The sequence below is a fragment of the Acanthochromis polyacanthus genome, chromosome 14 (genome assembly GCF_021347895.1).
Source record: "Acanthochromis polyacanthus isolate Apoly-LR-REF ecotype Palm Island chromosome 14, KAUST_Apoly_ChrSc, whole genome shotgun sequence".
NCBI lineage: Eukaryota > Metazoa > Chordata > Actinopteri > Pomacentridae > Acanthochromis > Acanthochromis polyacanthus.
Genome location: NC_067126.1, coordinates 28396641 through 28424589, shown reverse-complemented (window position 1 = coordinate 28424589; position 27949 = coordinate 28396641). Strand labels below are relative to the sequence as shown.

Here is a 27949-nt window from a genome sequence, read left to right as displayed (position 1 = left end):
GCTAAAGAAGTTCCTACCGTCATGCAAGTGGGCGGGCCGGAATTGCGTCATCACCGTCATAAAGCGCTTCCGTATGTCGTTGGCGGGAGATGCGAGAAGTCAGGAAGTACGTTCTGCTTGTTTTGGAGGTTTGTAGGATCAAACTCATAACGGAGAGCCAGTATACCACAAAACGATAATTTTAAGAATGGATGACAATTTCGGCGTGCAGACGAAGGACTGGGAGAACACTAAGGAGGCGGTGGCAAATTTTCGACGACTGCTGCTTTGTTCCAAATGGTAAGTTAACTTGTAGAGAGTTGCTTAAGTATACCACTGCCACACACCAGTCTGTAATGCTAAACTGATGTTTTTTGAACTGCTGCAAGAAGATGACTCGGGTATGGACAGTTGACTTCGTAGTTTCAGTAACTTAAACCCCTGCTGGACCTAAATTACTTACGTAAATAGCTGTCACTTGTTTGTTATCGTCAAATTGTGGTACAGCTAACGAAGGTTCTCGGCACTGTGGTATGGGTTAAGCTTTTAATAAAGTTTAGCTACTAGCAAGCTAGGTCCTCATTGCTAGTGCGCCATAGAAATACTGGTAAACTCGCCATAGTACGGCGGATTTCAGAAAAATATTGTGCAGCCGTGACAAAGGGCAGTATAAGGTGAAATTTCTGATAAATTGTAGTCAGCTCAAACAATTGTGGCCCAACAAATTACAGCGTACAATACGCTACTGTAACAGCTAGAACAGCCCTAAAAATCGAGATGCCAGCGTTTTGTGCAAACCAATTCCAAGGTACAATAAGTCATACAGAGCAGCATAAAGTGAAGTGAACCCACAGACTCCAAAGAATACTTCCCAGCAAGGTGCTATTGCAAATTATGGTTTGAGTGTTTGCTTGTGCAGCAGTGGGTTGATTCAGTTCAGATGAATGTTTCTGAATGAAGCAGGATGTGGAGGCACCTGACTACCCAATGGAATAAGCTGTTACACAATCAGGACTGCAGGATGCTTCATTCTATCTTTTTTTGAGACATGTAGCAGGGATATAAGGACAGTGTAAGACAATAAGGAGGGGTCCGTCATGGGCCTGGTGGCTATTCAGATACAGAGTAATGTATTTTTACCAGGGGCTAAGATGTCCAAAAAAAGGTTCAGGTTCTTCTAAAGTCAGCATTAAAAGGTTCTCTGTATTAGGGAAGCATAAAAATATCAGCACCATCGCTGGTATTAGCCAAAAATGACTTCAGAATAAACTGGCAGCATTTGCCTGAGACGAGCAGTGACACCTGTCAGGCTTAAAGTTTGATGATGTTGTATGAAAATGGGTCATTTAAAAAAAAAAAAAGTTTTCTAATTTTGTCCAATTAGTGTGTAAAACATTTTGTATTTAATGTCTCCACCTCTCTCTTGGTCGTCTTAGTAATGGTGATTAATTTACTACAGGAAAGACGATGTTCTCTGGAAAAAAAAAGTGCATATATCAGTATCAGCCTATCAGCAAAAATTCAATATCATACATCCGTCTTTGTATTTATGAGAACCTGCACTTGTGGCCTAAAATTGCAAGGAGAAAAATCAAAGCAAATTGCAAAACATTTTCTGTCTTGCTGTTGCTCTACTTATAGGTCCTGGGGATGTGCAAGAGTGTACGAGGCACACAGTCCTAGTCAACACAGATTCTTGGTATGGTTGAGGTGATCTCGCCTCTTCTGATTGCACTGACTACTTTTAAATCTTTTGTCTTTTTTTTCTTTTTCTTTTTTTCCCAGCTCGAGTTTAATGAAGGAACCTGTTTGTCTGGGAATGTGTGAGCATATGCTGTGCAGGTAATATCACTTCAGTGTAATCTAATGTGATGTGCTGTGCTCGTTATCAGTGGAAATCTGTTGTAGTGGGTATTTTTATTTGTCAAACACTGGTGTAATCAGGATGGTGGTTACCCCATTCCATTTAGGTGTGCGACTGACAGGACGGTGGAATTTTGCATGCTGGCTAACTGCCAGGGCATGCTGGCCTCCTAATGGATATTTAAAACATACAGTATACCTCTCCTGCTATGACAAATCAAAATACCCACTGTGCGAATAGTCCTGTTTTCCTCTCTCAGACGTGAAGAGTGATTTAATTCAGCAGGACTATTTCTTGTGGAGATAAGACGCTACACTTGCTGTGGCAATGAATGTGGTTTCTTGTGGTTTGCAGTTCTGTAGACAATTAATGTTCCTGTTGGTATGAACTATAGCTTTGTTTTCATGGCTCAATCTACTTAAAGGCATTATGGAGGATGTTTTTGTTGTTTAATTTGTCTGATTCACATAAAATGAATATACTGACCTTTAGTGGACTTGTATGTATGGTTTCTAAAAGAATAACAAAATAAATAACTGTGGACATGGCAGGACCTGAAAAACATCAGCCAATCAACGCGCTCGGACCGAGGCGTTTGGTTTGCTCCCTTTCCTGTCAATCAAAAATCTTCCGGCTCAGGCCTAGTTACGTAGATTACGTACGCCTTGGACTTACGTGTTTTCTGTATGTGTTGCTTTGGTATAGCTTCGTAGTTAGCTGGCGACTTGTTTTGCTCATCTTTTTTTACATAATGGCAGATAAAGATCCAGGGGGACCCAGCCGTAAAAGAAAGGCATTTTTTTTTTTTTTTTGAGGTCAGAGAAAATCAAAGACAACTGAGAATGCAAAACAAAAGTGATTATTGGCGAGTCATTTGGGCGATGGCGTCAGCTCAAGCAACAAATGGACCTAAAGACAGATGCCTTGGTTGCTAAATTCCTTCTGGACAGGTAAAATGTATTATTGATTATTGATTATACTGCGGCTGTAGGCAACTTCACGAGTCCTACACAAGTTTCTGGAGGGGGGCGTTTCTTCGTAAATGTTAAGGGGGGGAGGTTAGAGGGGGGTGAGGGAGAGGTTGTATGTGCGCATGCTACGTTCAAAGTCGTAGGAAATTAAATCACCTCTAATGCCTTTAAGAGGGGAATCAATACCCTCGCTGTATTTCTTCTTACTGAGCTGTGAAATGATTTCCTAATACCAGATATGTTTATTGCTCAGGTCCTGTGCCGGCCCCCAGGCAGGAGATGGCTGCGTGGTGTGTCGCAGTCCTGCGTGGGTGAAGGACATCCAAATCAACAGGCAGCTCAGCAGCATCGTACAGCTCTTCTGTGATTTAGAGTCCCTGCTCGATCCCGTAAAACAACCAGGTAGATTGGAGCTTATATATGTTGCGGCTCGACCGCATAATTAACAAGTTATCTTCTCAAATCCATGTGTTTCATTTATTATCTTTCTCAGCACGCTCGTCTTCCCACACCCCCTTCTGTCAGTTGTTGACTGAAACATTTTCCTCCACTAATCTAATCTCTGAATGACAGTATTAATGGCTTGTTCCTGTGGTTTCTTGTATTCATCACCCATCCAGCATCCAGGTAATGACAGTAATTATGCAATACAAATAACCACATTACCGTTTGTTTTGCAAGTCGATCTCAGCTTTGATAAAGAACTTTAGGGTAGCTTTTTAAGCACCGTACTTGAAATGTGAACAAATCTGCAGGTTGCTGTGGAAATATACACATAAATAATGGGGTCTGCTTCTGTCAGATGTCTGTATTATTAGTTGACTATGCATAATGAAGTGTGGGATTGTGTTTTTTAGTCTCGATGAGTGGTGTTATTACAAATACAAAAGGCTTTTTTTTTTTTTTGGCAGCAATTCACATTGAAAAATGATATACAGGATTGAAGGAATGTTTTGTGTTAAATGTGTTGTTTCTTCCTTTGTTTTTTTCATATTTCAATGCAGACTCCGCTGTGGGTGAGATTCAAACACAGCCAGAGAGCTCCGTTTTTAAAAATAAGAAGCACTTCAAGATCTGGTTCAGTCCCCGTAGCCGCAAGGTACGCTGCACCGTGGAGAAACCTTCAGACGCCACTGTACCAGACAGCAGGTCTCCTGGAGAAACAGCTGCAGCACAGCTAAGCACCCTTACTGCTCAGCGGGGGGACCTGTCAGTTTTCAATTTCACCTCGTCCTCCCAAGACTCCGGCTCTTCTTCGTCTCAGAGATGCCACAGTGAAAGCAGAAACGTGAAGAAGAGGTCAAACAAGAAAAATGATATCAGCAGGCGTGTGGTGGTGCAAGGAGCCGGCAGAGCCACACGTAAACAGACAAAGCAGAATATGAAGAAGAAGATGCTAGAGGCTATAAACCAGAAATGGGGAATTACTGAGGAGGTACAGGCCTCATCTGAAAACGAGCAGCCCAGTGCTGACGGGGCAAGAAGGTCCAGTAAAAGGGTTTCTTTTCTAAGCCCTCCTGTCACCTCTGATGAGCCTCAGCCTGAAGTGGCACAGGGGAGTGCTAATGAACTCAGTGCTGCCAGAAGCACAATGAGAGAGAGTCTCTCAGGGGGCAGCATCACTGTACTGAATTACCAAACTCAGCCCGGACAAAGCATGTCGAACAGTGGTGTTCAGGATGACAAACTGTCGGCAAATGACCCCAACCCTGATGACTGTCCTGACAAACAGGACACCTTATCTCCCACAGAGCTTTCCTCAAAAAGATCCAGAGTGGCGGAGAAAAACTGCACCTTGGAAAGCACTCCAAAACGACCAAGGGCTTCTCCAGGCCGAAGGAGAAAATCAGTGGGTCAGATGTCCCCAGCTGTCCTTAATCCTTCATCTTTGACTGGTCCCCGGTGTGATAAGAAGACCAAAACCTCTAGAGGAGAAGTGGGAAGCAGCCCCTCTGCCTTACTCCCCGCGATCAGTGAAAGGCACAGAAAATCTCCCCGTTCTCCCAGTGCATCTGTTGGACGGCCCAGCTCGGGAAGCCCTGCAGTTATGAAGAGGAACCACAAGGGAGAGACCCCGCTGCATCTGGCTGCAATAAAGGTCGAGAGCTTTCTGTATAATTCACCCTTTTTGCTTCATTCCGTTTCCTGCTACATTCTAGAAATGCAAATGTTTCTGAGGTAGAGTGACAGCAAAATGAACCAAAGCAAGTATGCACTACATTCTAATTAAACTGGGTGTTTAAATAGAAACATAGACAAATGAATTAGTTGAATCAGTTCTTCTTAGGGTTCGTCAGCAATTAGAATGATGAAAGTGAATTAAGAATGCAGGCTGCAAACATGGCCTTTCATATTCCTCATTGTTTTTTTTTTGGTTCTTTTACATAAAATATAAATAATGAAATGTATTCCTTTCCTGTGGAGGTAAACATTTTAGTCTTTCGAAGATCAGACAGCCGTACTCGGGCGTGTTGAGAATACACCGTCTTACAGTAATCCTTGTAAACACAGTCGTAATCCCCCCCCCTGGATCCCAGACAAAGTAATCAATGGCTCACTGTGGAATCCGATTGATAAATCGTGGAGCTTCGGTTCACTGGGATCAGCTGCTGTGTTTGAAGGTTTGCATTTAAGGGTCTGTAATTCTGACCTCACGTTTGCTGTTTTCTCTCGTCCCTGCAGGGAGATGTAGAAGCTGTCAAGGAATTGCTGGACCAAGGGGCTGACCCCAACCTGAAAGATAACGCTGGGTGGACACCTCTGGTAAGTGATACACACGAAAGCTTTATCTTTTCAGTGGAAATGTCTCTGTGACAAAATGTTTCATCAACAAAACAGCAGTTGTTCAGGTGTAATCATTTTTCTTCACTATCAGGGTGTTTTTTTTTTTGTCATGGGATGAAAGAGATTTCTGGTGTTTCTTGTCGATATCATAAGCTATTGTCAGTTTTACCCACAGCGTTTTCATGGTTTGCCAGTCCTTGAGAGGAAAACAATTTCCACACGAAGGTTTTCACGTGTACTGTGACTTTTCTTCTGAGCTTCCATTTTTCTGTTCAACATTTATCATGTTCTCTTGTAAGCCTACATGCACAGACTCTGTGTATTACCGTACCATGGTACATTCAAAAGCAACCTTGAAGTCCAAAATTTTTTCTGCGTCCGCACACTTGTTTGTGCTATGCATTTGATAATTTAAGTTTAAGTTTGTCTGTTAGCTAAACCTTGTTTTACAAGAAGTAAATTATCTGTACTGTTCAAATCACTGTGAAACACAACAATGACGACTCTACTTTGACTATGGGTAAGCAGATAAAGTATACCATCAGACATAGCATTCATGAATCTGTTCAGACATGTGACATTTGCGTTCCTGAGAATGATGGTGACGGATAGAGGCATAATGCGTGATGGTGCAAAAATAAACGAAAGGATAAATCTCAACTGATGTAATCCTCACCAACTTGTCTAAATAATTGTTCTAAACACTGTAAATTCCATCCATGTATGATAATCTAACTACCACTTCACCAACAGTAAAATGAGAATATCCTAAAGGCTGTGATCGCGCTCAGGAGTCGGCTTGACCTCCACTTTGTAACAAATGATTTAACTGCACCTTGTAAACGGGGACTCTGAGTGTGACAGCTCACTTGTCCGAAGTGAGGAAAAGTAGACAGTGAGACCTGCCCTTAGGTCCCTATTGATCCTGTCTGTGTTAAGATTAATATAGGATTTAAACTGAGTAATGAAGTTACTGCTGTTGTGCCACATGATTTGTTTGTTTTGGTGACACTCATGGATCCTGCAGCTGTTTGATGGTGCACATGCTTTATAAAGGCACCAGCAACTTAACTTCAGCTACCGTTAATGTGTCCTAACCCAGATTACATTTGTTATTGGCGAGTCTGTCTAATCTGACTTGTTGCATTCTGTCTACATTACAGTACGTTTATGAACATTTCAGTTTGTAGTAGGTAAAAATGTAGAGCAAAGTGAATAGGAAAGGTGTTTTGTGATCTTGGCACTGCAAACTGTGTCTTTTGTGCTTTGTATGGTGTTTTTGGACCAACATTTGTGCTTTGTTGTAGACAAAGCCTTTCCCACAGTGCTTTACACAACTTCACAAATAGGGTTTAGAACAAAATGTAAATGTTGCTTTGTCTGACCTAGTACGATTGCAATTGCAAGAAGCATACATGTTCAGATGCCATCAGATTAGTGGAAATGAGTGCATGTTTGAAAGTGCATCACACCAGAAATTAATTCTAATCCTATCGTGTCTATTACTCTTTAAGTACTTCCATTGTTTTGTGCATGTTGTCTCCCCTGAAAAGTGTGTGCCTGAGCTCCTAGCCTGATGTTGCCTCCACATGGAGAACTGGAAAAGCCTTCACTCACTGTTATTTTTTTTTCCTTTGAGAATGAGTGTTTGCCTCTATCTTTATTCATGTGGCTACTAGCTGTGAAGATGCTGCACTCACATTGAGTTTTGGATTTGAATTTTGGCAGTTTGCAGCTGATCTTTGAAATTGCTACCAATAAGCTTGCGTCATTAAATTGTCATATTTATCTGGTTGTCTCTGGGAGCTGGCTGACTAGTCATGGTACAATCAACCAGCCCTCCCTCGTGGGTCTTTTGCAGGCCCGATGTATACAGTGTTGTTTAGCCATCACAATTTGGCCCTTGTAAAACTCACTCAAATCCTTGCACTTGCCCGTTCTTCCTGCTTCTAACACATAAACTTTGGGGACAAACCGTTCTCTTGCTGCCTAATATATCCAAGCCATTAACAGGTGCCATGATGAAGAGATAATCAGTGTTCTTTACTTCACCTGTCAGTTATCATACTGTTTGTGGAATCTAAAACAAACAAAAAGAACCAGATTTTGATGCACACTTTACAAATCCATGGATTTTGGTTCTTAACTGTGAGCAAAATAAACATTTTTTGTTTGCTGCAGATGGTCAGCACTGAAGAACTTTGGAGACATCCCAACATTACTCTCTTAGTTTGTGAATTTGGAATGTTAAGAGACTAATTTTATTTTCCAGACAAATACAAATAATATAATACCCTCCATATTTGTCTTAATTTTTGCTAATTTAGCAAATGCAACAGACAGTTGTTTTTGTTTTTTTTGTTTTTTATTTTCAACACAATTGCTGGAGGGAAAAATCACTCCACAGCCCTTTTCTTAATAGTTTAAACTCTGCGACCTAAATGTAACTGAGCTAGAACAAAAACAGCGTCTCAATAAAAGTCTTGCTTCCCAATTTATTTCAAGCGCCACTGTTTTAGGTACTGTGTATTGAAATACTGTTCATCTATTGCCTACTGTCTTAATTGCATTCCCAAATGAAGCTCTCAGAACTTCATTTGAACTTTCACTTCAAAACGTCAAATTAATTTCTGGTTCGGGCTGCGGGCAGAAAGTTTAAAAACACACTTTTATTCAGCTATATCCACCATTTCTGTTAATTTTAGAAAGTAGAAAAGTAGGGCAGGGAATATTTATGCGTTCTCCTCAGATGGTATTGCTCTGTGTGAGTTATTTTCTACAAAATTAATGAAGTGCGATGAAGCTGTAACGTCTGATTGGCTGTGATGTTCGACTATCTCATTTCAAAATATCCATAGGAGGGAGCACACGTTGGAACAGAAATGCTGCCATACTGGTAATGAGGTTTATTTGCATTTCCTGATACATCTCCCTCAACTAAAATGGCACCAGCTGGAAAAAGATAAACAACACTTGAAAATGGATATGAGTTTAGAATCCACACTGAGGGAACAAGAAAGCAGAGATGAACCAGATCTGAGCAGAGCAGTATGACCTCTGACCACTGCTGCTTTTTGTTTCAGCATGAAGCATGTAACCTTGGTCACCTGGCAGTTGTGGAGGTGTTGATCACAAGAGGAGCCCTGTTGAACACGCCTGGCTATGAAAACGACTCTCCACTCCACGATGCTGTGAGGAATGGACATCCAGCCATTGTGAAACTGCTTTTGCAGTTTGGTGCCTCGCAGAATGTCCTGTAAGTGTGTTTTTCATATGCGGCGTTTCTTGGTTTTTCAGGAAGAATACTTTTGTCACATTGTAGGATATTTGTCTTGTTTACAGCCCAGCAGCTCAAGTGTTGCTGCTGTATCTGTCGGACACACCGACAAAGTGGCTCCCCACAAGATCAGGGTCACACTGCTTCATGTAATATGGGTCAGAAAGGCCTGAAGCCGTACCAGTGATTACCTGATTTGATGATGGAAAAAAGAGCATAACAGTAGCTCAGGGCAAGAAAATGAGGGTATCTCTGGTTAAAAGCATCGATTAGCTTTTTTTGTAATGTTGGTGAACTGAAAAAGAGCAGGTACACCCCCTGTCAAAAGTTTTAGGACACTTTCTTATTCTAATAAATTAGAACCTGTCCTAAAACTTTTGACGGAGTGTATGTTTTACTTGGCGTTTGTCATTTGTGAACATCTTCAAATGCTGATCTGCAATCTGACACACATGTTTTCTTTTGCATCATCAAATCCAAACACACAACCGTAAATACATTATTGTTCTACTCTTTATTTTATCTATTTTTTTGCATCATTGCTAACAGCAGCTGCTACGTCTAAATATTTATACACACATTTTCCTGGACTCAAATATTGTCTTTTATGTTTTTTAAGAATGCAGCATGTTTCTCCTAAATAACAAACTGCCACTTTGCGTTTTTAATCAGACCTATTTAAATCAGAACATGCAATGATCAAATTCACCAGTTAATATAAATTATGATGCTGTTCCTGTGTATGAAGGCTCCACATGGTGTGCACTACTACGAACAGTCTTGTATTAAATGCTACTTGGGAGTGTGTCAGAACGATGCTTATTGGCATTGGATTGCAGTGCATTGTTCTGTGAAGTGTTTTTGCGAGAGTACTTTATTGATCCCATAACGGGGAAGGATCGATACATAAAAACAGTATATTAAAAATATGTATTAGATTAAAAAAAAAAGAAAAATAGAATTTCTTGTGCAATAAGATAAAAATTGTTGCAGTACAAGTTTAGGACGTTAACTTCTGACTCAGCTGGAATATGTTTGTTGGTGTTCTAGTTGGTAAAGCAGAACTTAGACTGTATTCGTTTAACTGGGTCAGACAACACTAAGGTATCACTCTCCAAACACAAAATACTAACCAAGTTAGTATTTATTGTGTGCCTATTCTATTTCAGTGCATTACATCATAGAGGTGCTTCTGCCCTCCTGGAGTGGCACTTATTGTGAAGTGCCTGTTTTCCTGTCATCGTACCAGGCATTCAGCCTTTTGTAATTAACGACAGGGTGAGTTAGTGCAGTACGTAGGTGGGCAGTTGTAAGACTGATAGCGATTAGTTGTTGGTCAATCAGTTGCTACATCAGCGTTTCTGTCCAGGAGGTAAGGCAGACATGTAGCATGTCGTCAATACTGAAGGAGGGGATGCTGGATAATCATTATGACGTGGACAGCAGTCAATCTGATTCAGATTCAGAAAACTTTATTTATCCCCTTAGGGGCAATTCATTTGCAGCATACCAGCTTTCCAAACAATCGTTCAACATAAGTAAAAAGAATGAAATAATAAAAATAAATGCAACACATAACACAGTGGGATTCAGTCATAATAGTTCACACCTCAAGATTTAACTGCTTTTAAGATGAGTTTCATCCTTGTTTAAAAGTCCAATAGCTGTAGGTATAAAGGATGAAGAATAACGCTGTGTTTTAGCGTAAGGCTCTCTATAACGCTGCCCAGAGGGCAGCATTTCATACTCTGGAAACAACACACGGTCAGGTTGTCTCAATATACATTTGGCCTTGTCTAACACTCGCCTCTTATAAAGAGAGCTCAGATTTGACGCAACACGGGAAACCTCACCCGGCCCGGACACGGAAAGGATTGACAGATTGATAGCTCTTTCTCATTTCTGGGTCTGTATATTGGTCAGTAAGGTCTCTTTTTGGAATAATTTAATACCCATCATCCTTTGTGGACTTTTTTCATTTCATTGTATTTGTCTCATTGCCTTGACGGCTCCCGATTGCAGCATCTTACATTTTCTCGTCTTTACCCTATTACTTGTCTGCAAGGCAAAAAAAAGAGGCGGCGATTGGGACCGTCTGTCAGTACTCCTTGTCCTAGCTTCCCCTCCTCACCCCACACACACACACACACACACACACACACACACACACACACACACACACACACACACACACACACACACACACACACACGAGGCAAACCAAGACATCTGCCAATGCAATCCCTAATGGAATGACTGGCACACAGCTCGGCCTTTAGAAGTACAGATTTTGTAGATCTTTTTAGTTCCTCTGTGTATGGGCGCGCGTGCATGTTCGGTTTGAATGGCTCAGCTGCATTTTTTCATTGTTTACACCCGGTTCTGCAAATCAGTTGCTGCCAGACTTTCTATCTCGCTCAAGTTTTTTGACTGACTGGGTAGATATCAGGAATGCTGAAGGAAATCTTAAGAGGCAAACTCTGAAGTGAGTACCAATAACACTGTCAACCCCTTCCTCTGTTATGTCACAACACGTTTCAGCATTGTCTGAGACAGCTACACAGCGTGCACAGCTGGGTTCCCCGATCAGTGCCGTAAACATAAATATGCGCCAGAGCAGGACATTTGGACATTTTAAACGGAGGCTTGCAGGATGAATGTTGGTAAACTTACTGTAAGCTTTTCAATGCCACAATTTATGTGCATATCAATACAGTATGAAAATGAATTTGTGTTAATGAGATGTTGGAAACAAGACATCCAATATATTTGAATTGGCTGTTGGCTCAGGCCTAATGACTGCCTTTAGCCCAAAGCACTGAATCCATACAGACGTTAATTAACATCACCTGTGTGCCGTGTGCTACCGTGCCAATGCATTACACTGGATTGCTGTAATTATACGAGACACAGAAGCATCCTGCAAATGAGCGATGACAGTCACCAAATGTTGCTAGTTTGTTATTACAACACCAACACTTAATTGTACAATATTGTATGTGGTACGACATAAATACAGCGGCTGTAATGAACATCCTGTTTTGATCCAGAAAGCAGCAAGGAAACACCGGCCTAAGATTTAATTGGTTTTAGCATAGCTTATCTTCATTAAAGGCACCCTGTGGGGTTTATGACCACATTAGCAATATGTAATGAGTCTGTCCTGATTTCTGACACTTTGTTCCTCCTGTGCACCCAAATCAAGACGCGTGTGCACGAGCATGTGGGTGTCTGGAATTAAATTCTTGCTAATGTTTTTTTTTTTTTTTTTTTTACACTGTTCCAATGAGCCAACACAGGCAGCGAAGAAGACGGTAAGCATGGATGTAAACAATGCAGGGTTCAAATGTTCAGAAAGCAGCTTTGCAGACATTTAAATTGGATGGAAACTTATTTAACGTTTTTGTTAGACCCCAAGGATATGCACAATGAGTAATACTGAGTGTAAACAGAAACTTTGCTTGTTTACAAAAAAAAATCACCCTCACAGGGCACCTTTAAGATAATGTGGCTATGTCGTTTTCCAGACAATGAATGTCATTTCCCTGGTTCTTCCAATCTTTGAAGTGTGCTCCATAATGTATACTGTCTGTTTTGCAGTTTCATTCTCTTGTCAAAACAAAGTGCACTGATGGTTTTTGGCTCTTACACACTAGACTATCCATTTTTTTCCAAGAGATGAAATATTGTTAGCAATCTGAATACAGGTATTGCAAGAAGCCTCATGCAAAATGTTGCAAGTCCTTCTCTACATTAAGTGTGATTGTAGGTTGGCATTGAAAAAGGGCATCTGCGCAAAGTACTTTTCCAGAGCTAAATGGAGGTGTTGGCTAAGTCGTATATCACCAAGATAAGCTGTAACACCCAGCTGATCCAAGCATCAGGACAAATCCAGAGTGGATTGTTTAAAGAGGAAATGTAACTAATTAACTTTTTGATTAAAAATGCATTGGAGCCTTACCCGCTGCCTCATCAGTTGCTTGCCATGAGTTTCTGTCATGAGACTTCCTTTTCAGACTTACTGCTGAGCTCAATTTCTGTCAGCTGTAGAGTGATCATGAGCTCGGTTTGAATTTTGAATTAAACTCTGCACCACTGGAATTTGTGTGATCAGGTGGGGCATATAAAAGAGTTTCAATTCTAAACACGTCATGCAGCAGCAGTGTTTTAAGTTGTGGATCAAGTATTAGGCAAAAGAGCTAATACTGTCAGAAGTGGTGTTGTTGGTTTTTTGTTGTTAGGACTGGTAAAGAAGGCATGATGATTTTTTTAGAAAAGCTCAAAATGCTGTAAGCTATAAGCCAGTTGTGGCATGCAACATTTTGTATTTTGTGTTCAGCTCAGCGTTACATTTTGAGTCTTCTTGCCGTGGTTGTACGAATAGTCATGGATACAGCGGAAACCCACTAGAACCACCACCGCCTTCCTCCCACTTGTGCTTGAGCAGCGGCCTGTGGGAGAGTGTTTGTGACTACACCTCCTGCACAACTTTTTCTCCATTATTATTGTTTTGTTTTTTTTTAGATATTCTTCTCACATGCTCCTGCTTAAACCAGCTTGTGTGTGCGCATATGTATAAGGTGTCAGGGACATTTTATGTTTGTTTGTATTTGTGTGTGTACGGTGCTGGGGGTATGAATCCAAATGAAATATTTTATGGACCAGTGGACCTATTAATTGTCCCCCAGGTGTTATCTTTGCTGACGCCTAATCTTTTAGAGACGACCTGCTGGGCTCGGTTCTTCTCTTCGTCTCCTCTCCTCCTCCTCCTTCGCCTTTCTTCAGTCCTCTCTCCTCCCCTCTTTTCCTGAAGGTGACCTCTTGTTTCATGCAGCTTCCTTGAACTTAAAGATGCATACTTTAAGATTCTTGAGATTCTTGCTGCTTCATCATCTTTGAGTCTTTAGGCGTAATGCCACTTTTGAGACGATGTTAAACCTCTATTACAGACTAAAATCTAAAAGGTTGGAGTGCTTTGCAGTTTAAATAAGTCCTGAATCTGTAAAGGCAATGTAGTCTTCTCATCGGATAAATATGCACATGCTATTGACAAAGCTTTTGTTCTAAAAAACAAACTCTTCCCTGAAGAGTTTGCAACCCTCTGGTGGGATTTTTGCATGTGGTTAGTCTATATGACCTCTGAATGAAGTGGGGCACAGATTTCAGCTCAACCTCATATCAAACAATTATGCTCCAACGAGTGAACGACACACATGGGTGCACAGTCTCACTGAACGAGCAGGGTGTGACATTGCAGGATTGTTTTGCTCAGAGCTCTGCAATGGCAAATATTGAATATTAGTGTTCTGCTTGGCTAGAAATAAAAACAACTCCAATTTGCATGGGTTGTGATGGGATGATAGGATGGAATGATGATCTTGTTTCAGAGGGATTTTCTTTGAACTACACAGAGTAACATGAGTGCTTCTTTATGTGAGGACACAAAGGGTTACAGACATTTGCTTGTTGCTATGATCAAGTAGAGGGTAATTTGAGAGAATTTGAAAAGAAAAACAAAATGCTCACCAGAGAGAACACTGCGTTATGAGGTAGCTAAAAGCAGGTTTCTTCAAAATATAACAAAGCATGGAAGTATTACAAGAATCCTTTGACAGAGACCTGTTTGTTCCAGAGGCCAAAGTTCCTCTGAGACGACTACAGGCAATCTGAGAGGTTTTCAAAACCTGTTTGACAGAATATGATAACGATATTCTTGAATTTTGAGTTTCCTTTCGGTTTCTTTATTTACATTTGCTGGATTTTATTCAAATTGACTTAGCATACTGTCTTTCGCTTGGTATTTGTAAGCATTTGTCAGTTTGACACCTTGTTTTCAACACTTAGTAATTAGTTTTCCAAAAATATGTTCAGAAAATAAGATGTCTGGTATTGTTATGACTTTTGTAAATTAGAACGCTGTTCGACAAAGTGAAATTTTAGAAACCAAAAAGGGCTAATTTCTTACTTTTTCTGATTTAAATACTTTTTAAAGGTTGTTAAATATTTGTGAAATTACGACTCTGTGTAATATGTCGCAAAGCAAAATCAGCTTTGCTTTGCATCTCAGTATATCTGAATCAACAAAAGGAAGGATCTGTCATTTCAGCTTCTCTATCTGTAAAAAACCAACTGTATGCTTGAAGAGAAAAACTGCAGTGACTCATTTCAAACCCACTATGAGTAAATAACCTAGAACACCTTGCTCCACGTTGTTACGCTGCTTCTCGACTGTGTCGGTGCATTCTGTGACTCTTGGTGTTAAAGTACCAGTTATTGTTTTGTTTTTTGATGGCGTACGGTCATATTTTTCAGTTTTGTTGTGTCCGTCTGTCCCTCTGGTCACCACATGGTCTGCATTGCTGCAAATTCATAAACACACATGTATGCATACTGTGAGACGCTGACACGTTTTATCTATGGAATGCTCCTCTTCATAGCAATCTGTATGGAAAGCGCCCTGCGGATTATGCAGCGAGTCTGGAGATGCTGGAGATTTTCCAAGAAGCCTCAGAAGGAACCCAATATGCTAATGCTCATGCATCTAGTAGCCCATCAGCCAGCCTCACTGTGGTACGTCTACATGGATGTGTGAAAAACCTTTTTTTTCTTTTGACATCGTTAACCTCAGACTACTGACATTCTTGCATCAAAGAACCTAGGCATTTCTAACCTGTGTTCTTATGCCCTGCCTTAGGTTAAAGAGTGTGTGAGGAGGGATCAAAGTGCGGTGTTTTTGGCCACTAAGCTGTCACGGCCGGAGCAACGCAAGCTGGCCAAACTGGGACCGCTACTGGGAGGGAGGACGGCCGATGCTTTTTCTGGCTCAGGTAGCGCTTTTGTGATTCAGACACCACCCTCCTCTGAGTGTTTCTTTTCCCTCTTCAGTGTTCCAGGCAAAGCCCCTTTAGAATACACCACATGATTGTTTTTTAATGTTTGTCGCAATTGGCTCTCAGCAACTCACAAATTAACAGCAACTACCAGCCAGTTGCTAGTAGCTTGTTTGCTGCCAAACGCTCTGGTAGATAATCAAAAGAAGTATTACAAGGGTAAATTTCACGCTCGCCCTCCAAAGCGGCTCAGTTGTCATGATGTAGTCTTTAGCCCTGGTCCTGATATTTATCGTGACAATTGCTGTGCACTACTTGCACCACCTTAGCTGTGTGATTATTATTTAAAACTGTCCTTTTCCTACAGAGCCCAGCTTTATGGCCTGTACTATCTAACGCAGACCCGTTTGTGTTGTAAAAGCCAACAGTAGGTGCTTGAGCGCGATCTCTCACGAAGGTTCAGCCTTAACTAAAAGCAGCTTTTAGAACTGTATTCATCACTGTGATGCAGCAGCTCCCTCACTGTTGCATAGTAATGGCTGGAAGAACACCAGCGAGTGCAAGTAATTGAAATCATTCCTCATAAAATGTTTGGAGGTACTGTCAGGGTGATGAATACACGCTAATGAAAAACAGAAGCGTTGCTCGCAACTCTCCTTCGTCTGGCCGGAGGGGTGAAAGTTGGTGCTCTCAGAAAATGTTTTGTACGTTTTGAGCCGAAGCCTGCAAATCCACCCAAATCCATGGTCAATGCACAGAATAAGAAGGCTTTGCCCTGGAGATATAATTATGTTTGTTTTAGTCTTGTCAACTGCGCTCACTTGTTGAATGAACAGGCAATAAGCTTGTATTTAAATTTTAATTAACCTATAATTATGTGTCACTGTCTTTTGTAAAATCAGCCTCTGTATGGCCTTTTCTTGTGTTGCCGTGGATTGTTTGACAGGTTTTCAGTAAGCATACCTGTTCACCCACTCAAAGTGAGGGACGTGAGCAAATTATTAACAATGTGAGAAATGCGCTAGACTTTCTGGATAAATCAGGAATTGAAAGCATAAATATTAGTCAAACTCAGCATTTGTTTGAGTGTTGGTAAAACAATATTTGGGTATTGAAGTGGAATTTTGTTGTTACCTTTTATCAAAACTGTTATTAAATTAGTTACATCCTGCACATGTTAATAGATTTTATTAATGTAAAGCTTAAGATACAATACATGTACTTGGATTTAATATAATGATATGTGGTAGTAATTGGAGTTAATTGTCTTATTGTTCTAATTTGCAACACTTGAAAGAAGATTAAAAAGCTTGCTGTCACAGAAAAAGGTAGAAAGGGATAATTGCTCGTAATTGTGCACATTCTCAAACAGTTTTCTCCTTAATGGCATTCCGAGCGTTGCACACCGTACGTCTGAAAGTGACAGAAATAGATGTGTAATGAACAAAGAAAAAGATGGCAGAGTTCAAGCCTGGCTACTTTCTCGCCTTCACACCGCTGGTCAATCACAGTGTGAGGTGGGTGTGAATGTCGGACTGTTTGGACACAGTGTCCGCCTCCAGCGTTACAACGCTGTGGGGGTCTCCCAAAACTATTCCATCACCTGTCAAGCTATTCTGATGAGGCATGCTGTAGTGCTGAAGTGCATCCTCACTGCTGACTCTGTGTTATTTTCTTAATATTTTGATATTGATGTCTCACACATCACAGACTCAGGACCTTGCTTGGGCTGTTCTATGGTCTTTGATGTCTAAAATATCTCAACTACATATTAAAGACTTCTCGTGGTAATGTAGTCAAAACATTGCCTTGAAACGCTGTAGGAGGACAACAACATGCAGCTGTTGTTTGTGCATGTAGAGCACAATTCTTTTGTGACTAATTTTCGTGTGTGTGTGTGTTTCTTCCTGCCAGTGAGCCATGTTGTGGTGCCAGAAGGACAAATGCCCACCACCTACTCCACCCTCCTGGGTGTTCTTGCTGGCTGCTGGGTTGTCAGATACAGCTGTAAGTATGGAGTGGAGTGTCGTCTGGAGCAGTTCTCTGTACAAGCTATTTTTGAATGTCGTATAAAACGCTGCTGTTGGAACGACGGTAACTTCCTATTGCAGTGACATCAAAGCAGATTCTATCCGAAATCTCTTGAAGGTTAAATGTAATATCTCCTCCATTGTAGAGCTTTTATGTAGAGATTACAGTTTACCTTGACAATATGTAGCACTTATGTTTATTGTGCAAAGATATCTACTGCGCTCAGTTCCTTTAATTCATGACAATCATTAATTCAGCGTAGATGGCTTTATTACTCTCTTCCATCACTGTAGCCCTGGAATATCATAAGTTATTTGTGAATAAAACATTTTTAGATTGAATGACATCATGACTGTGGATAAATGTCAGAAATCTTTATTACTGATTACTTTTCTTTTGCTCTTATAAAATCCAGGTTTCAAATAGTTTGAATGGCTTTATTATAGCTTGACTATCGTTAAACAGAAGAGAACAATCAGCTGTTGTTGGTCTATTTTCATTGGTGGAATCCTTAGCATTCCCCCCTATGAAATAAGGCTTAATTTGCACTGTTAGCCTCATTTATTCATAGCCTTAAATGAATAATTCAGCATTTTAGGAAGTACACTGATTGACCTTGTTGGCTAGCTTTAGATGAAACGATCAATAACGCTGTCATATCTGGTCAATATAAAGCTACTGCTTGCAGCTGGTGAGCTTAGTTCAGCATAGTTACTGTAAACGATCAAAGAAATGTGCTGCTCTCATGTGTTCCTCACATGCTCCTACATTACATGTGAACATTCGTGATTTAGTTTGTCATTTATTTAGTTACAATTCATTAAAAGGTAAATTTGATGTTAAAATCAAGTAGTAGACTGGTACTTTGTGCTGCAGTGGCAGAAGCAAGTTAGCATTCGCAGGAGTTTTATACTTGCTCTACATCTATTTTTCCAGTTGACTGAGTTTTTCAAGGGCGCTCTAGCCAGAGAAACAATATTTCCATCTGCATTTGAAGTCATGTTTGCTACCGTAGGTGACTCTTGGCATAGTTTAGGACAAGTATGAAAAATCTGCTAGGTAAATATTGGATTCTCTGAACCACAGCACAGAACAAATGGATTGTGCTGCAGTAGCTGGTTGGGGTCATTTTAGGGATTTTGTGCTTCCTGCTAGATCCCAATGAACATTCTACCTGCAACCTTTATTCTAAAAGTATCATGGAGCTGCATTTTATTACTGTGGTGTCCAAACTTTGAGGGAAAAGTTAAAATGTTTTTGTTGATTTGGTTGTGCATCTTATTCTTAATAAAAAGCATGGAAATGCATCTACTTCTTGCTCTTTAGTCCCACTAAGGCTTCAGTCTTAATTCCTTCTCGCTGCTAGTCTTGGCTGAGACGTGGACTTTTGACCTTCATATTTCCTCCTCTCGGCAAGCTTTCAAGTGAGATCAGGCTCTGTCTTTGGGATGGGAAATTCTAAATGCTAAGTACCTTTTGCTTCATGCAGAGCATGCACTGTCATGGGAAACATTAAAAGAATATTTTGCAACAGGCAATTTTCAGATCAATTGTTTGTGCCTGCTGCAGTGTGTGCCCACACCTGCTTACATGTCTGACAGCCAAATCGAGTGGGTGGATGACTCGGGGATGGAATCTGGGAATCAGTGTGCCACAAGGCAATATCACCAACGATGAAAAGATGTTTGATTTTTGCCAAGATGAATACTTAGCGAAAATTTTACTATTCTCAGCCAGTCTCCCTGGCATCCTTGAACCAAGTCAACAAGCAGACATTCAGAAGAAGTCTGCTTCAGGGGAAGTAAAAAGAGACTTGCTGTCAAAGAGTTTTCTGGCACCTTGGTGTGTGTGTGTGTGTGTGTGTGTGTGTGTGTGTGTGTGTGTGTGTGTGTGTGTGTGTGTGTGTGTGTGTGTGTGTGTGTGTGTGTGTGTGTGTGTGTGTGTGTGTGTGTGTGTGTGTGTGTGGTGTGTGTGTGTGTGTGTGTGTGTGTGTGTGTGTGTGTGTGTGTGTGTGTGTGTGTGTGTGTGTGTGTGTGTGTGTGTGTGTGTGTGTGTGTGTGTGTGTGTGTGTGTGTGTGTGTGTGTGTGTGTGTCAGTGAGCGTGTGTGTGTGTGTGTGTGTCAGTGAGCCTATTCAACTTTGAATGTGTGTGGTTGTGTCACTGGAAGATTTTGTGTGTTTGGACCAGTTTCAGCCCCTCCCCTTCTCTTTTCTCCACGCAGGCTGAGCACTTGACACAGCTTGTCTCCCTCATGACAATCACTGTGGCATCCTATCTGTTTCTGTCCTTGTGTATGTGTGCAAGCACACACAAGCAGCTGAGTTCTCCCTGTCACCTGCCTTTGTACGCCGTTGCTGTCAACTAGGCCAAGCCCTGGCTTACCTCTTTATCAGGAATGTTTTGTTGCATTGCATTTTCCTTTGAAAAGCAGCTTTCTTGTTTCATCCTTTCTAAAAGAGTTCCATGTTGGCTCAAAGCCTTACTTAAGCTTTTATTAAAGAAAAAGAGCTGAAGGGTGAAATTAGGCCTGAGCGGTTTCAAGGTGTTATAGTATACCAAGGTATTGAGAAATCTTGAAAATATGATTATTAGTACTGCTAATTCTCTTTCTATTTAGCTGATACTGAGATGTTAGAATAATTTAGTGTAGTGCACAGCATGCACCCCCAGAGGTCAGTTTCTTTTGGTGGAGCAGGTTGCTTTGGTCAAAAAGATGCTGACTACATCTAGTAAAAAAAAAAAAAAACTGCAAGGAATGGACATTGCTGATTCGTGATGTGAGTTCAGGTTTTCTTCCTATTCACCCTTACCACAAGAGACCACAACTCCACCTTCAGAAACACGCATTAATCAACCACTTCACACTGACCCCAGCTTAACCCTGACTGTGATATTTCTTGTTCTAAAAGTCCATTGTACAATTTTGTCCAGTTACCTCAGTTCTCTCCTTACAACAATTTGTTTTATATCCGTGTATGAAAGAAGTTAATAATTAAATACATCCTGACATGGTTTTCTCATAGTACACTACAAGCATGGCCGTTCCGACCTACATGACCTTGAGTTATGTATAATTAGCAGCTGAGGGCAGTGGGGTCAGTGCACGTTTTCTAGCTTTATCTTCAGCTGACATCCGCAAACTACAAAAGCAGTTTATTAGCCACATAATTGCATTCGACTGTCAGTCTGCCACTGCCAGTCACACATCTTTACCCTTCAGTTCTCTGAAGTGTCAGTGTCATCAGATCCTCCAGCAAGAATCTGTGGAAGAAAGACGCTTGTTATGAGAAATGCTACAATGACTTCTATCGCCAGCAGCTCAGCTTTTGCGTTATATTTAAGCACAGATGGCATCGTATGCCCTATAACATGGCGAAATGTCATGAAGATAAGACAGAACAGATAGGCCTGCTGCCCAAGCCTAGTTGAAATCCTTGCTTCTGTCATCGCTTTTCCTTCTCTTTTTTGTTGTAATTTTCCCGCACATTTTGTGACTGCTGCTGCTGCCCAGAGGCATAGCTGCCACAGACTGGATCCAAGAGTGCTCGTGTTTTGTTGCTCTGTGCCCATGAATACTTGTTTTCTTATTTTTCCTAAAGCATGAAAGTAGTTGGTTATGAGGATGTTGGCTATCAAAAAAAGAGTGCGCTGCTGTGCCCTGTCTCGCTCCTTAAGTGTCAGTGTTGGCCTTTAAAACTTTTATCAAGTCTTAAGTACAATGATTATCTCATTATGTGGGCAAAGACTAGTCTTATCCTAGTCTTGTGCTTATTATGAGATCACAGTTCCAGTTGGACTCATAGTTAATCAAGGAAGCGGGCTCATCTTGCCACTCTTTCATTCATTGACTCGGGAAGGAAGGGGTTTGAGATGTTTTCTGCTTTCTTTGTGAACATAATTAGCAAATATGCTAATGACTTCTCGGCACTAAGCGCCATCGTCCGGAGCGATTAACCCCAGTATCTTCCCTTCCCTCCCTTCCCTGCCCAAGACTCTGGCAAGGTCCCTGTAAAAGAAAGCTGTAATTAAGGGGGATGAAGAAATGTAATTACCCTCCACCTCATGCACTGGTGACTGTGTGTATGTACGTGTCTTATTGTGACACACACACACACACTTAGCCTGATCCGTTCATGGCACCATATTTTACAGGTAGGAGACTGAGATGCAGCTGAAGCCACGGAAACACTGTGAGACGTCTCAGCATGTCTAATGAAAGTAGTAATTCATGCCAGGCTTTATGCTCAGGTGTATTGCTTTATTTCACATCATTTAGCTTGTTAGATTTTAAGCAAAATCTAGTTTCACTATGTTTAGATGTCCCACTTTTAAACCGGGAGTTTGGATTATTTTAATATATCCCCAACTTGATGCTTAGTAACAGAACGCTTACTGAGAACAGTGGCACTGTGATCTGCGCTGTGTTCAGAGGCATATTTTATCTGTGACAGTGAGAGGTCATTAAAATGTGCAATGTTTTCCTTATCTGCCTTTACTTAAAAAAATAAATAACTTCTCTGTCTTTCGAGATGCTTTTCTTAAGGATTTAGAACAAAAGCTTCTTCTCTAACTCAAAAAATGCTGGGATGCTGGCTGTCACACAGTTCCAATTTGACTCCGTAAAACCTCAGGAGACAGAAAGAGACGAAGCTCGAATTCTGCTTAATACTTAAAACGAGGGTTGCATCATTAACTCCATCATGCTGTGGGCATCCTTCTCTGTCAACAACCGCAGCTTTGCCAATACTTGAAATCTTCCAACTTGTGATAAAACAGACACGAGCGTTGTCATCCTCTGTTCTCGATTGCCTTGTCACACTCTTTCAAGTCAGCATAATTAGCTGTGGCTTTAATTTATTTATTTTTTCCTTCTCTCTCTTTGATGCCAGGGGTGGAGGCATGTGTGCAGGCAGGGAAATGGATGCCTGAAGCTGAGCATGAAGCAGGAGAAGGCCCCCAGCGCAGTCGCATCAACAGATGTAGCTTGGTAAATGAGAAGCACACAAACAAAGACATGAAACTGAAGAGTATGGATTGTCCTTGGGAAAATGTAGTTTTTTCCCAGCTGTGGCACATGTGTGTTTATTTTTTTGTTTTGAAATCATAAATCACAATGTAATTGCGCTTTTTATTTGGCAGTACTCAAAACAAAGCACTACATTTTAAAGCTCCTAAATGCGAATCGATCTCAGTTGAGTTGAAGGAATACATTTCTTCCCCGTTATTCACCCAACTATTTTTTTTAAAGTAGAGTGTTTCTTCTCATCAACAATAAAAAGCAAATGCTTGAGGAAGATTATATTCAAAATGCAGGAATAGGTTTTGAAGCTTAGTGTAACAAAAGTGAATGCATGTACGATCACTAACTCGAGTTTGAGAACCTGTGATCCTTGAAACAAAACAGAGTACAGCTATGAATTCCAGTTAGCCCAACTGCATGATCGTGGGTACAAAATGACCTCTGAACACCAGAACTTGCCCAGTTTTGTACCTAGCAGCATGTTTGCATGTGTGTTTGACAGAAAAAGAATTGACAGGCAAACTGAAAAATATGATTGTGAGAGTTCACAATGATGGAAAAGGGTCAGATCAGATGAGACATAGTTGCGTATGGTCTTTAACCCTGTGACAGCTGTTAATGACAGTCAGCTACTATGAGATCCGTTCAATCAAACACACATTTTCCTGCAGTTTGGTACAAAGGTGCAAGGTGAAACTTTGCTAAAGGACATTAAAAGTAGTCTGATGAATTGAGTACATTCTTTGGTTAGATCATCGTCAAAATATATGTATTAACCTCAGATGGGGTCTGTGTTTAGTGTGAACCTGACCACAGTTAATGCATCATCCTGACTGTACCAATGAAGTGGGAATGTAATGGTATGGGGGGGCATGAGTACAAAAGATCTTTGGGAGAAGTTGACATTTATAGGTGGCACCATGGTTGCCGTTCAATAAACCAAATTACGTGCTGTCAAGATGACTTCTAGTCTCCAGTAGTTTTGTAGAAACGAAATATTGTAGCATGATGACCTTTCAGAGAAAAACACCAAAATAGCACAAGAATTTCCAAAGAAAAGCATTACTGAGTGAGGTATGTAAATTTAAACTGTTCATTTTTAATTTTATATGATTGAAAACGCCCTGCTGCTCAGCACACAGGCAATGCAATTACTGTAAGGTGTTGCAGTTTAGAATTATTTGACATTTAATTAATATTATACAGCAGTATACTCACATCTGTTGTGTACCGCATATTTTTGATTTTGTTGCCGACCGCTTGTAACGGACACAGAAAAACAGAGTAAAAGATCAGTAAGACATCATCTCAAAGTGAAGCTTAAATTACACAGAAATAACCTCAAAAGCAACATAAATGTCAAACAGTGGCCAAGTCAAGGCCATGACTTCAGTCTAAACTTATGGGGCGGCATGGCTCAGTGGGTAGAGTGGCCGTCTTGCAACCGAAGGGTTGCTGGTTCGATCCTCTCCCCGTCGTGCTCGAGGTGTCCCTGAGCAAGACACCTAACCCCGAATTGCTCCTGATGGGTCGTGGTTAGCGCCTTGCATGGCAGCTTCATCAGTGTGTGAATGGGTGAATGTGACGCATCATGTAAAGCGCTTTGCGTACCTTGCAGGTATAGTAAAGCGCTATATAAATACAGACCATTTACCATAAACAAGACCGTTTCGATTTGCAGCTGACTTGCCAGTCGACGTGAAACTTGACAGAGCTTGTGCCATTTTACAGAAAATGGGGGCACTGCATTGCTTAGATGGCAGAGCTGATACAAACCTAACACACTCTTGTGGCTCTGCTTGCTGCTAAAGGTGCCTAATTTGTGCAAATTTGATTACAGTTTGACATTAAAGAATCATTAGATGCAGTGCAGCAAAACAGCATCCTCTGAACAAACAGTGAATACGCTTATAGTCACTGTACATGCTGAAATGATTAACTGTTTGTTCCCTCAAGGATGGTGCCAATGCGAAGATTAAGAAGCAGAGTAGCCTATAGAACTTGTTGTTGAGATGATCCTGGATAGACAGTCATGATAATAGCATGTTCTCTTGTGGAGTCGAGATTTTCTTCCTTCTTATGCAGGATAAATGTTCAGTCTTGAAAAACAATGAGAATATCAATCCTAATCATAAGTAAAGGAGACACACGCACACCAGTGAAAGTGAAATTCTGCCAAAGTGTAGTCAAAGAACCTTCTTACTAGAAACTCTTGAGAGAGCTAATTTACACGCCACAACAGTTGAGTTCATTGATGCTGTGAATAGAACAGTCTCCAGTGGCATAATTCACGGCTGCTTTAAACAGCAATGCTAAGCGGTTCAGGGTTTGTCTGGAGAATGGTGCTTATAAAAGTGTCTTCTGGCTCTGCAGCAAAGAAGTAAAAACAAAGCATCTCCGCAGACACTTGCCTAGATTTAGTGACAAAGAAAAGTATTCCGAGTTTATTTTCATCGTAAACAAAAGAGGGGACCTTAATCATTCTCCCAGTGGCATTTCAAGGATTGAAGTTTCTGCCTGGCATGGAGGAAGTGAACATTTTTCTTTTTTTTTTGGTTTTGAAGATAATAGATAATAGGTCTTTTCTGATAGAGTTCAAGAAAGTACTAGTTTGGACCAGGGAACTCCTCAAGCAATGAGAAAACCACCAAAGTTCTCATTAATGTACGAGTTTCGTTTTGTTTTGTAGCTTCCGCCGCTCTTCGACGGCTGTTTCTTCTTCCTGCTCGGCTCCTTTAAGGCTCCCACCAAAGACGAGCTCACCAGGCTGATCCGGGAGGGAGGAGGTCAGCTCCTGAGCCGGCAGCCGAAGCCAGACAGCGACGTGACGCAAACCCTGAGCGCTGCAGCCTACCACGCCCTGCCGGGCTCCGACCAGGCCCTCTGCACCCAGTACATCATCTTTGACCCCCAGGGCCCTCACAAGCCTGCAGTGGTCAGACGAGGCAAGGTGTGGTCTGCCCCCTCCACCTGGATCATCAACTGCATTGCAGCCTTCCGCCTCCTCCCAGTGGCAGACCCTCAAATGTTGGTTTAAGCCTTTTCTTTTTCCCTTACCATATGAATAATATATTTTTTTTTAGCAATATTTCACTTTCCTTTAAGCATTGCCATTCCTGTGGTAATTAAGTTGAAACAAATCACATCTAGAAAAATAAAGCAATAATGTACCTTAATTTGAATATTTTTTGCTTAAAATGTAAATTTAAAATGGCGATTTTTACATTTGTTATCCAAGATTGATCCTGCATTGCTACACTATTATGTATAAACCCATAATTAAATGCTGCAGAGAGGCACAAATATAGCAACATGATTAAATGGACAAGAAACAGTAGAAAATAAAACTCTGCTACAGTTTTTGTTTTTGGGAGGCTTTAAAAAAAAACAACTTTATTGTATGAGGTTGAATGGGTGTACCTTCCCTGATGTGTTAAAATTATTTAAATTACACAATAGAAGAGATTTTGTTTCAAAAAAAGAGCATTTGGTGAAATTGTCCCACAGTCCCATCTCAAGAGGTTACAGGTAAATAGTAAATCGTTTTAGGGGGTTCCAAGTTGAAACACTTGGGAGCCACAAGTATAACCCAAATGCATAATTATCAAGAAGTGCCTATTTGAATTTAAAGCTATATCTAATATTTTGTAACAGTATGGTGACTAGACGAGGTATCTCGGCTGGTTACGTGTCTGATAACTTCATGCCACACAGTTCTGGTGGGGTAGTTTTTCCACTTCGTTGCGGTTTAAAGAACACCATCCGTCCAGTGTCTGCCACTTTTCCAAGCAAGGGTCACATTAGCTGCAGGCTGTGAGGCATTTCAGATACCTCTCGCCTCACCGATGTCCTTCAGCTCTTTCTGGGGAAGCTCAAAGCATTTCCAGGCCAGACTGTGTGTGGTTTATAATCCCTCCAACATGTTCTGGGCCTGCACTGGGGTCTTCATTGAGTTTTACTTGCCTGGAAAACCTCCACAGGGAAGCATCTGGGAATAGTCCTAATGAGATACCCCAAACCACTTTAACTGACTGACCTTTTAATGTGATGGAGCAGTACTTCTGCTCCAGACTTCTCGCCCTATCTCAAAGGGTGAGCCCAGCTAGCCTGTAAAAGAAATCTCATGACCGTAGGTGATGGTTGGAAATTAGATTGACTGAAATTAGATTGCAGTTTGCTCCCTCTTCTCAACCCTCCAGTATAAAATCCACATCAGTGCCAATGCAAGAACCTTCTGTCTGTTGATCAACTCTGTTTAAGAGCTTTCATCTGTTGCACAAACTTCATCTGGCGTTTTGTTGTGTCATATATGTGCCACGCTGAAATCAATTTTTGTGGCTGCTGCAGCATCTAATGAGTGGTTTTAGAGAGGAATTACACTGCATAATATGCATGGGTTTACCAGGAAGAGATAATTATCTAATTGAAAATGTCTGTTTGATACAAAAGCAGACGGTGGGTCCTGAAAAGGATTGATGGAAATTCAATATAAAGTGTAGAATAGGAAAACAAAGCAATTAATTGTTCAGTCACAGTGCTGGCACTCGCTGTGAAGAAAAAGCAAAACTTTTGCAGGTATGTGTGCTTTTAAAGGTCTTCTACTGGCTATCTCCCAAGATGCCATTTCAATGGGATTAGTCAGGGATGCACCTAATTGCTATTGATTGCTATGTGCTGCATAAAATTGCTTCCCTTTTCTTGTCCACGGTGGGAGGTGGGAGAAGGCAATTAGCAGTGTGGACCAGATAGAAGCCCAGACTGACTTGTAATGAAATGGAATGGAGGAATGAACCTGTGAGTAATGCCCTTGAACTCGGTGAGCATTACGAAACCATTAAGCACCAGTATTCTTTCTCTCTCACAACCATGAGTCAGGAAAGTATTGTACTTACATTTATGCTCAAATGCTCTGTTTATAGGCACATTACCTGAAGCTTTGCTGTGCCCTGGTTCAGTGAATTGTTTGTTGGTTTTATCACATCGAAAATGCGGCTGAATTCAAGGAGATTTGTCGAGTTGGTTTCAATTGAATTTGCCCCTGAAGCTGATACAGATGCCAAGAAATGCTGTGCTTTTCATGCTGCACATTTTTGTGTTGATAACAATGTGTTTTCATTCCATCTCAAGTGATCTGGTGTAAACAAAACGGATTCATTAATAATTAATAATAATAAAAAAGAAGAAACCCACAC

General features: G+C 41.0%; 1 protein-coding gene across 1 annotated transcript; it reads left to right on the top strand.

Annotated features, from left to right (window-relative positions):
• Positions 1-81: 81 nt before the first annotated feature.
• On the top strand, positions 82-27946 carry bard1 (BRCA1 associated RING domain 1). Its single transcript, XM_022190276.2, has 11 exons — positions 82-279; positions 1765-1821; positions 3068-3216; positions 3819-4912; positions 5497-5577; positions 8682-8854; positions 15313-15445; positions 15570-15702; positions 17620-17712; positions 22627-22724; positions 25447-27946. The coding sequence occupies exons 1-11, from the start codon at positions 188-190 to the stop codon at positions 25792-25794; spliced, it is 2451 nt and encodes an 816-aa protein (XP_022045968.1). The 5' UTR covers positions 82-187; the 3' UTR covers positions 25795-27946.
• Positions 27947-27949: the final 3 nt, after the last annotated feature.